Source organism: Chrysochloris asiatica, unplaced genomic scaffold (assembly GCF_000296735.1).
Source record: "Chrysochloris asiatica unplaced genomic scaffold, ChrAsi1.0 scaffold00207, whole genome shotgun sequence".
Lineage (NCBI taxonomy): Eukaryota > Metazoa > Chordata > Mammalia > Afrosoricida > Chrysochloridae > Chrysochloris > Chrysochloris asiatica.
This window is the reverse complement of record NW_006408725.1, coordinates 525,372-535,671: the sequence shown is the minus strand read 5'-3', so window position 1 is coordinate 535,671 and position 10,300 is coordinate 525,372. Positions and strand designations below refer to the sequence as shown.

General features: G+C 39.8%; 1 protein-coding gene across 1 annotated transcript in view; it reads left to right on the top strand.

The window, feature by feature from the left end:
- Window positions 1-10,300, top strand: part of ADCY10 (adenylate cyclase 10 (soluble)) — a 135,141-nt gene that overhangs the window by 25,674 nt on the left and 99,167 nt on the right. The window contains exons 8-11 of the mRNA XM_006872618.1: window positions 1,403-1,594; window positions 5,448-5,566; window positions 6,497-6,573; window positions 8,481-8,670. Coding sequence (XP_006872680.1) covers window positions 1,403-1,594; window positions 5,448-5,566; window positions 6,497-6,573; window positions 8,481-8,670 — 578 coding nt within the window. The remainder of the gene's footprint in view (window positions 1-1,402; window positions 1,595-5,447; window positions 5,567-6,496; window positions 6,574-8,480; window positions 8,671-10,300) is intronic.

The following is a 10,300-nucleotide window of genomic DNA, read 5'->3' as shown; positions in this document are numbered from 1 at the left end:
GTTATTCCTTGACTGGTCTGCTTACTTTCCAGCTTGGTCTTGCTGTTTGGTTCCCCCCCAAGTTGTTGGTTCTGGACCACTGAGCCCGGCAGATTCTAAAGTACAAGATTTTTTACTTCTGCTACAAGTTTCACTAGCTATAAGCCTTCAAACTTTTTAAATATTCCTAGATAGGTGGTTCAGAGTTTTGGAGCTCTGCCCTGAACCTGCTTTGCCTGGTATTCTGTGGTATTGCTGACAGAGAACTTCACTGTACCTCTACTCTATCCGCCATCAAGCCCTGCCCTCTGCTAAATCATTTTTATGAAAAAGATAAAAGTGCATGAATCCAGGACTATCCCAGCCAGTTAGGGAGCATAGCTACATAAATACAACACACAGTTTCCTTTTTCATGTCAAAGCTGTGTTTCACATTGCAGGCTGAGAATAAGACATTTCTGATTTCTATTAATGGATTGCTATGCACTTGGTTTAACAAAATTCAGGGATAACAATTGGTAGAGATAATTTGAGAACACTCTCCTACCTTTCCCTGTATGTACCATAGGTAGGTTTAGAGAGAAGAGGGGAATTAAATGAAATATCAATTCCAGAGAGGAAGGGGCATGTGTAGACAGAATGGATGGAACCCAGTATGGAGATCTGGATTCTTTTTTGCTACAGCCTCACTCTGTGACCTTGGGGAAGACTTGTTACTCTTCCATGCCTCCTGTATCTAATCAATAAAATAGGGATAATAGTGCTGGTTGTTATTTCATTTGAGGATAAAGTGGAAACCCTATACCCATTGCCATCAAGTTGATTCCAACTCACAGCGACTTTATAGGATAGAATATAGCTCTTCCATAGGGCTGCCATATCTTTCTGTGGCTGAACAGTTAGTGGGTTTTAACTGCCAATCTTTTGTTGAACAGTCAAGTGCTTTAACCACTATACTAAGGATGAATAGAATGTTCAAATATTCTGCAAGGTACTAGGCTCTGAATGTATTCAGTTAAATTACATGGCATGTTAATATTTCTCCAAACTATAAAAATGGAGAATCATTGAAGAGCAGTAGTACTTTCAATTATTATTATAGCTCATGTTGGTGTGAGTGAGTTAGCAATTGGGGCAAGAGAGTGGATGTTGGCTAAAAAAAAACAACCAGTGGTTGTTCGCCAAAAATTTCAAAGTCCCCATTGAAAGAGATTTTGACAGTATTTTCCATTTCTAACTGCTTCACTGTGAGCTTGCTCTGTCATATTGTAACACCCACATTCTGAAACTTCAACTTCCCCCGGAGAATCTCAAAAGGCTTCTTTCCTCTTGAAGATAATTTGTGGAATGGAGGTGGGAGTGACCGCATGAGGAAGGAGCAACTGGTAAGCACATGTGCTCAAGAAAGCTTTCTACCTTGCAGATTGATGACAAACAGCTCCGGGGTTATCTGTCTGAGCTTCGCCCGGTGACAATTATGTTTGTGAACTTAAGGTTTAAAGACCAAGATAAATCAGAAGACATAGGCCAGGCCATCCAGGATGCCTGTGTGCATATCTCTTCTGTCCTGAGGGTCTTCCGAGGCCATATTAATAAAGTCTTCATGTTTGACAAGGTAAATGTGAGCTAAGAGGTGGGAACATACCAGTAGTCTGAGGTTAGCATTCATGGTTAAGGATATTGGTGAGGCGGAGAGAATAGAGAGTAGACTGAAGTCTAGAAATACAAGTCTTTGTTTATAATTACATTTATAGTTATAACAGTAGGTTACATGGTGGATATGACACTTAATATATCCTGGAGTGGCGCTCTGGGATAATGCACTGGACCCGATGATGCTTAACAACAACAATGGGCCAGGTATTTTTTCTTAAAACTACATGTCTTAATTCATTTGGTCCCCATTGATTACTTAACGAGGTAGGTGCTCTTGTTATCCCAATTGTATAGACAGGGCAAGATCAAGTCTTGTTTATGGTCATCCAGCTAGTAAGTGTTGGGGCTGGAATTCAAACCCAGGTTGTCTGCCTTTCCAATCTGTGCTCCTAACCCCTATCCTCATCTATCTCTCACTGCACATAAAAATATTTCTCCAGTTCAGTCTAATGCATTTTCCAGTGACTTTGGGTCAGCTGTCTAGTCACATTCAAACTTCATTAGCTTGTTTCTGTTAACCCTCCCCTAACATATCTGCACCTCTAGTTCCTCTTTCATTTTCATGCCTGTTTCACCTAAAAAAACAAAAAACAAAAAAAACACCTCTTCCATGTTTTTAACCCACTCTTAATCAGATCATTGAAAAAAGATGGGATGACTACAGAAGCATTAGTAAGAATTGGTTCTCCATCTCAAGTGCTTTTGCCTCTTAAGAGCAGATTACTTAACTACTGCTCCCCCCATCTCCACTCATTCACTACTTCAGTAAGAATTTATTGAGCATTTTCTATAAGGTGGAAAGCTAGAGCTGGACAGCAAAGATGAATAACTTATACATACAACCAGATAGAAAGAGCAGATACTGTAAGAGAAGAATAAACTCTGTGTTCTGAGACATCTGAGGGAGTGACTAGTCCCACTCTGGTGAGCTCAAGTATCTTCTTCAGTTTACCCACTCCTCACTTATCATCACAGTTAAGTTCCAAAGACAAGGTTGTTATGAGACAATTGGCATTATGTGAAAATGGAGGAGGAGCCTATCAGATCACAGCATGAAGAATGACTGCGTCAGTACAACTATCAAATTACATCATTACATAACTGCCAAACCACTGAGAATCATGGGTCAGCCACGTTGACAGATAACCTTAACCATCACAGACTCACACCTCAGCATTCATTACTGTTATGTGTACATCATTAATTCACAAAAGAGAAGATTTTTTACTGCTGTAAATGTGAAATGTCAGATAACGAAATTGTTAATAAGTTTGGACTAGGTCTATTCATTCATGAATATCATTAAGAGAAGAGCATAGAATCTAAGAGAACAATACCCAACTGTGTTATTCAAGCCAGCCATTGAACTTCCCTAAGCCTTGGTTTATTTATTTTTGAATACGGGTAGGATTTGCCTAAAAAGATTGTTAAAGGATTCAATGATATAATGTATATGCAGCCATTATTGCAATGCCTACCTCACATTCAAATAATGCGAATGTGATTGTTGGTGTGGGATTGAGCCAAAGAGAACAGACTGAGTCATATGCTCTCCTTGTAAAGCAACTAGGCAAACTATGCAGAGAAAGGATACCACTGGTGCCCCTAAAGAGGTTGCATTTTAGTCGTAACACATCAAGACAGAGCTCCATGCATTTTCAGATTTGACACTTGGTCAGATTCTTTTTGGAGACTTTTTGAGTTGCTGTTGAGTTGATGCTGGTTAATGAGACCCCATGTGTGTTTTAGTAGGGTTCTCAATGGCTGATTTTTTTTGAAACACATCACCAAGCACTTCTTCTGAGGGCACTTCTGGATGGTCTTTAATCATCAACACTTGGTTAGTAGTCTAGTGTGTTAATCATTTGCACTACCCGGAGAATCTGTCTAAAACATTGTTCTTCTAGGTGTTTGCTGCCATCGAGACAGTTCTAACCAACTACCTCTACCTGGTCCTATGCCTTCCTCACAATTGTTGTTATATTTGAGCCCATTATTGTTGCCACTGTGTCAATCCATCTTGTTGGGAGTCTTCCTCTTTTTTGTTGACCCCTCTCTTTTACCAAGCATAATGTCTTTCTCCAGGGACTGGCCCTTCCTGGTAACATGTTCAAAGTATGAAAGATGAAGTCTCACCATCATGTCTTCTAAGGAGCAGTCCAATCATACTTCTTCTGAAACAGATTTGTTCATTCTTCTGGCAGTGCATGGTACTTTCAGTATTCTTCACTAACACCATAATTCAAATGCATCAATTCTTCTAAGGTGTTCTTTGTTCATTGCCCAGCTTTCACATGCATATGAGGCAATTGAAAATACCATGGCTTTGGGTCAGGCACACTTAGTCCTCAAAGTGACATCTTTGCTCATTCTCACTTTGATGTCTTTTGCAACAAATTTGACTAATGCAGTATGTCATTTGCTTTCTTCACTGCTGCTTCCATGAGCACTGATTGTAGACCCAAGTAAAATGAAATCTTTGACAACTCCAATCATTTGTCAGTTTATCATGATGTTGTTTATTGGTCCAGCTATGGGGATTTTTTTTTTCTTTACGTTGAAATGCAATACATACTGAAGGCTGTAGTCTTTGATCTTCATCATTAAGTACTTCAATTTCTTTTTTACTTCCAGCAAGCAAAATAGTGCATATTGCATGCATATTGAATGAGTGTTGTGAATGGATACAACCCTGATGCTCACTTTTCCTGATTTTAGCATACACTTGTCTGTTCTAACAGCCTCCTCTTGGTCTTTGTATGGGTTCCTCATGAGCACAATTAAGTGTCCTGGAATTTCCATTCATCACAATGCTATCCATAGTTTGTTATGATACACAATGGAATGCCTTTACATAATCAATAAACCACATGTAAACATCTTTCTGGTAGTTTCTGCTTTATCCAAGAGCCATCTGATATCAGCCTTCTAAAAAATGAGTGCTTCTACTACTAGCCAAAATGGAGTCTTGGAGTGTCATTGTAGGATAAGCACTAGACTTCAAGGTCAGTTTGAACTGAAAGGTCAGTGGTTCAAGCTCACTACCTGCTCCTCAGAAACCCTATATAGGGTCACTGTGAGTTAGAATCGAGTTGATGACACTTAATAACAAGAGCAACAATAGCCAAAATAACCTTGGCACCTCTATATAATATTCATTTGCAGATTAAGAAATTGGGGCTCATAGAGTGTAATAGACGTACCTAAGTTTCCATAGTTGGGAAGTAGCCTGAGAACACAAATTTTCTGATTCCAGAGCTGGGTCTTTTCCACTGCTCAGTATTGCTTCTTAGAGTTACATTTTAGCGTGTTTCAACATAAGACCTTGGCCACAGGCTAGAGTAGACAGAAGAGTGTATACAAATTTCTCAGTATAAGTCATTCTTATCTCTAGAGCAAAAGCAAGCCCTTCTAAAGGGCTCTAGCCCTACAATTGATGATACCCAGAAGTTTACATATGGGTATGTAAAGTCTCAGGAGCTCTGGTGGTATTGTGGGTTAAGTGTTAGGCTGCTGACAGCACTTCAAGCCCACCAGCCATTGGAGGAAAGAAAAATGAAGTTGCTTCTGTAAAGATTTCCAGACAAAGTCCTAAACAGTTCTTCTGTGTCTGGTAGGGGCTCTATGAATCCAAATAGACTTGATGGCAGTGGGTTTGGATTTGGGGTTTTATATAAAGTTCCCTACTCTCTGTAAGATGAAGTATAATTCCAAAAGTGAAAATTGCAGTCAACACTCCACTGGGCCTTCTAGTCAATTCCGTTTCAAGCTTGCTGTCCACCAGCTGTGTTTGCTGACTCTCTCCCTCACAGGGTTGCTCCTTCCTCTGTGTGTTTGGTTTCCCTGGGGAAAAGGTACCTGATGAGATTACTCATGCTTTGGAAAGTGCTGTGAATGTATTTGACTTCTGCTCCCAGGTCCACAAAATCCAGTGAGTATTGACCCTAATCTCACCTGGTTGTCCCTGACTCCCTTGCAGCATATGCAGAGACAGGAAAGGGACAAGTAGGGAAAAGGAAGGAGAAGGCTACCCTAATGTACTCTTAGAGTGGTCAAGTCCTAATCCTAAGGCATTAAGACAGAAAGAATGGAAAAATCAAAGTGAAGAAAAGATACTTCTTAAAAAGTTAGAATGCACCAGAGTATCTAACTGGGTTGTCTCCCCATATTTGGGCTCACTTCTTGGTAGAGGTTGAACTCCCATATCATTTTGAAGCCTTAAGTGAGTTTTAATAACTGGGAGGTAAAATGAATGCTTGGGTTAAAAATTGACATATTGATCTGACCCTTAATAATCCACTCAATATAAAAGCTGCTCAGAAAGTAAGGTTTACACTTCAATCGTCCTTGCTTAAGAGCCCATTGCCTTCAGGCTTTCCCAGATGAGTGCCCCAAAGACCCTATTGTAGGCTTCTTGCCCTCCTCAGCCACTTAGTACATGCCACCATCTTAGTATATTATCGGAGTTAGACTTTGATGCCACACATCTTAACTGGTTACTTCCATTCAAAATAACAAAGATAGTTAAACTGTTTACAACCACAGTCATTTTATATTAAAGTCCATTTAGGACAATGAGTTATTTTCCAGAAAAGTAGCTCAAATGAACACTTTTAGCATACCAGGAATGTGAACTGAGTGATCACTTCCAAGAAGGTAGTTCAGGAATAGCCAGGATCCATTTCAAATGTTCTCTTCTTCCCATCTTCAGGCTGTACAAAGTTTCCCTAAATTAACTTTAAAAAGTAGAGAATTATTTATTTATTGAAAACCCTTTCTCACCCTCCCCTCTCCCATCCTATTTACCATGCTCATTATCTTGATCATGTTCCCACAATTCTCTGTTTCTCCCTGGTGCCAGGGGTGTGTCCATCGGGGTTGCCAGCGGGATTGTCTTCTGTGGAATTGTCGGACACTCTGTTAGGCACGAGTACACAGGTGTGCTGAGCTACTTTATCTCCACTGTTCTTTCAATAAACACAGCGCCTTGCTGGACTTTGTGGGAGGAAGCCCCCAAATAAGTAAGACTGGGGCCCTGATCTCAAAGAGTTTACAGTTTTCCAGATGGAGCTTTGACCATTCATAACTCAATGTTTGTAAAGAGTACAATTTTGGGAATATAAGTATTTTAAAAATAAGTCATTATTGGAAGGGAGCTGTAGTAGATCTATATGCTTGTAGAGTGTGGAACCTTTATAAATGATTTCCTACTGCTATTCTTACTAATTCTTGAAATCCATTAGGTCAGTTCCTTATAAATTATTAATATTGGCATATGGAAAAATAATACTAATACAAAAGAGAATATTAAGTAGGTGTTATCTCAAGAGTTCACTGTTTTGCTATTACTTCCCTCTTCAATCTTATTAGGGTTTAAGATATTAGGACATATCACATCTAAAAGTACCACTATCCTGAAATAGTTATGTCCAAAATGATGCTATCTATAAGGTTTTTCTTCAAAACAATGCAGGGCAGGGAGTGTCTGGGGATAAAGATGGGCAAGATTGGCTAAGGGCTATGGCTATTGGGAATGAGATGGGTAAGTGGAGTGTCTTTATACTATTATGCTTTATTGTTTGGCCAAGTTTCTCAATAATAAACTAAGTTTAAAAAGATTATCTTGATCAGAAGTATTCAAGTTCTATGGAAGTTTAATATTTAATCCCTAATTAATAATAATTTTAATTAAAGGCTTACTATCAGGCCTGGTAAGGAGTCCTGGTATGGTGCTGTGTGTTGATGCGCCAGACTGCAAAGTCATTTGAACTGCAAGGTTGGCAGTTCAAGCTCACCAGCTGCTCCTCGGAAACCCCATACAGGGTCACTATGGGTCGGAACCGACTCGATGGCACTTAACAACAACAACATCAGGCCAGGTGTGGCACTGTAGGATAAGCACTGGTCCAGACCACAAGTTGGTTTGAACTTCAGGATCAGCAGTTCAAATTCACCAGGGGCTCCTTAGAAACCCTCTACAGGGTCACTGTGAGTCAGAACCGACTCAATGGCACGCTACCACACTACCACCATCAGGCCAGGCTCTGTTCAAAGTGGTTTACATGAATTAATTCATTCATTTCATAAACTTCACTCTGAGATAGGTATTATTATCATCCGCATTTTACAGAATAGGAAACTGAGCTTTATGGGGTGGCTTCAAAAAATCAAGGAAAAAGTTCATATATTTTCATTCTGTTTGTCCACACACTTTTTGAAGCCCCCTCATATACAGTTAAAATAATTTGTCCAAGTAATTTGCACATAATATTAAGAGGCAGAGCTGAAGTTCAAACCTGCAGTCTGGCTTCAGAGCCAGAATAAATTCTAAATGCACAACCCTTCCCCTCCGATTTACCCACTTTTAAGAAACCTACTTGACGGCACTTAACAACAACAACAAGAAATCACAAAGTGATAGTTCATACACAGGAGCATAAAGACAACACTTTGTGCCTCTCCTGGAAGTCAGTACCCTAGCTCCAAGCTTGTGCTTGTCCACCTTGGAGCAGAAGACCAGCTAGACCTCATCTGAGAGCCCTCCAGCCTCTGGCCATCCCACTTATAGGAACTTCTCCATATTCAAAGCCCTCTGTTACTGAATAAATCATCCCCTTGACCTCCCAGGTGTGAAATAGAAACTTTACTGGTGACTAATTGAGTTAACGCTGCATATTTTGTAATAACGTTGGCTGAATATGGGTAGTTGAAGACTAGTTGTGTGTAGTTCATGAGAGGTAAAGGGAGCAAAGGGTAAAATTGTCATGTGGGGACAGTATGGCTCATGTTACACTCAATTCATTGACTTTCTTCTCTGCTGTTTGCCTTTCTCCTTCCTGTTATAGTCATTGGTCAAAAGGTCAACATTGCTGCCAGAATGATGATGTATTACCCAGGAATTGTGACTTGTGACTCTGTAACCTACAATAGCAGCAATCTACCAGCCTACTTTTTTAAAGAACTTCCTAAAAAAGTTATGAAAGGTGTTGCAGATTCTGGACCAGTCTATCAATGTTTGGGTCTTAATGAGAAAGTGTGAGTGTGGTGCATTCACTTTGCAATAAAGATGAAGTGGGAGAATTATTATATTTATTATTATTGTAAAGCAATGGGTCACCCAATTCAGCTCTGAGAATCTGAGGACGATTCTTCAACAGTTGTGCACACAGAACAGAGAATGTGTCCATTTATGAATCTACTTGGATCCAATAACCAACCATAAATTGTTTACTGATCATGCCCTCTGTATTCCCAGGCATTAATAGTGATAAAGGTGTAAAAGATATTGTATTTGGTGAAATATATTCCTAAAGATCCCAGTTTAGGTTTATGGGTGTTACTTTGGGGCTTAAAATTCATCAGTGGCTTCCAAAATTTTCATGATAACGTTAAAACTTCTTGCAATGGCATCCAAACTATACAAAGTTACTGCCTACCTTTCCAACCTCAACTCCTCTGTGTCCCCTTCTCTGGGATTCTAAGTGAATCATCTTCATCACCTTCTACCATTTCCAGTCTTCAGTCTCCTAGTCAATTTTTGAAATTTAGTTTAAGGATCTATTCCTTTTAGTATGTCCCTGAAACTACCCTGACCTAGCTCAGTTAGTTTATCCCTTTCCTCCTCTGTGTAATTCTGTAGAATATGTCTCTACTAGAGTACTTATGGACTCCTGGTGTGGCTCTGTGGGTTAATGCGCTGGACTGCAAGGTTGGTTTGTACTTCAAGGTTGGTAATTCAAGTTCACCAGCCACTCCTGGGAAACCCTATGCAGGGTCACTATGAATTGGAGCCAACTTGTCAGCACTTAGTAACAACAGAGCATTTATAGGAGTCCTGATGTGACACTGGAGGATATGCACTGGACTGCTAACAAAAAGGTCAGCTGTTCAAAGCCACCAGTCACCCCTTGGAAACTCTATACAGGGTTGCTATGAGTCAAAACTGACTGAACATCACTTTATAACAGCAGCGCACTTATAAGAAGCCCTGGTAGTATAGTGGGTTATAAGTTGGGTTGCAAACTTCAAGGTCAGCAGTTTGAATCTGTCAGCTGCTCCTCAGGAGAAAAATGAGACTGCCTGCTCTCGTATAGATTGACAATCTTAAAAACCCTATACAGGGTCACTGTGAGTCAGGACTGACTTTATGACAGGCACTTCACAGCAACAAGAACACTTATCAGACTATGTCACAATAATTGACTTGATAAGCTTTTCACGTATTGCACTGTAGGCACCTTGAGGATAGGGACTATTTAGAGTCCTGGTATCACTGTGGGATAAGTGTGGGCTGCTAACCACAAGATAGTGACTACTTCCTGTTGATTCCCAGTACTTGACGCAAAGTAGGCATTCAATAATAATGAATAGATGAATGAATGAATGCCTTGTAAAATAGAAAGACATTATTATTTTTCTTTCTTTCATTTCATTTTTATTTTTCATTACAATGATTTTAATCTCATTCATGTATCATCAGTTAACAGTATTTCTCTCTATTCACTTTAGCTTTTTTTTAAACAAACACTCAGGCGTATATAATAATTTACACCTTCAAAGAGCACATTCTGCAAGTCTGCCTCCTGGCCACCAGCTCTTAGTCCCTCTCTTCCCATGAATCTAGAGTCTTCAGCCGCAACCCCTCTCCATGTCCCCATCTCTGCCT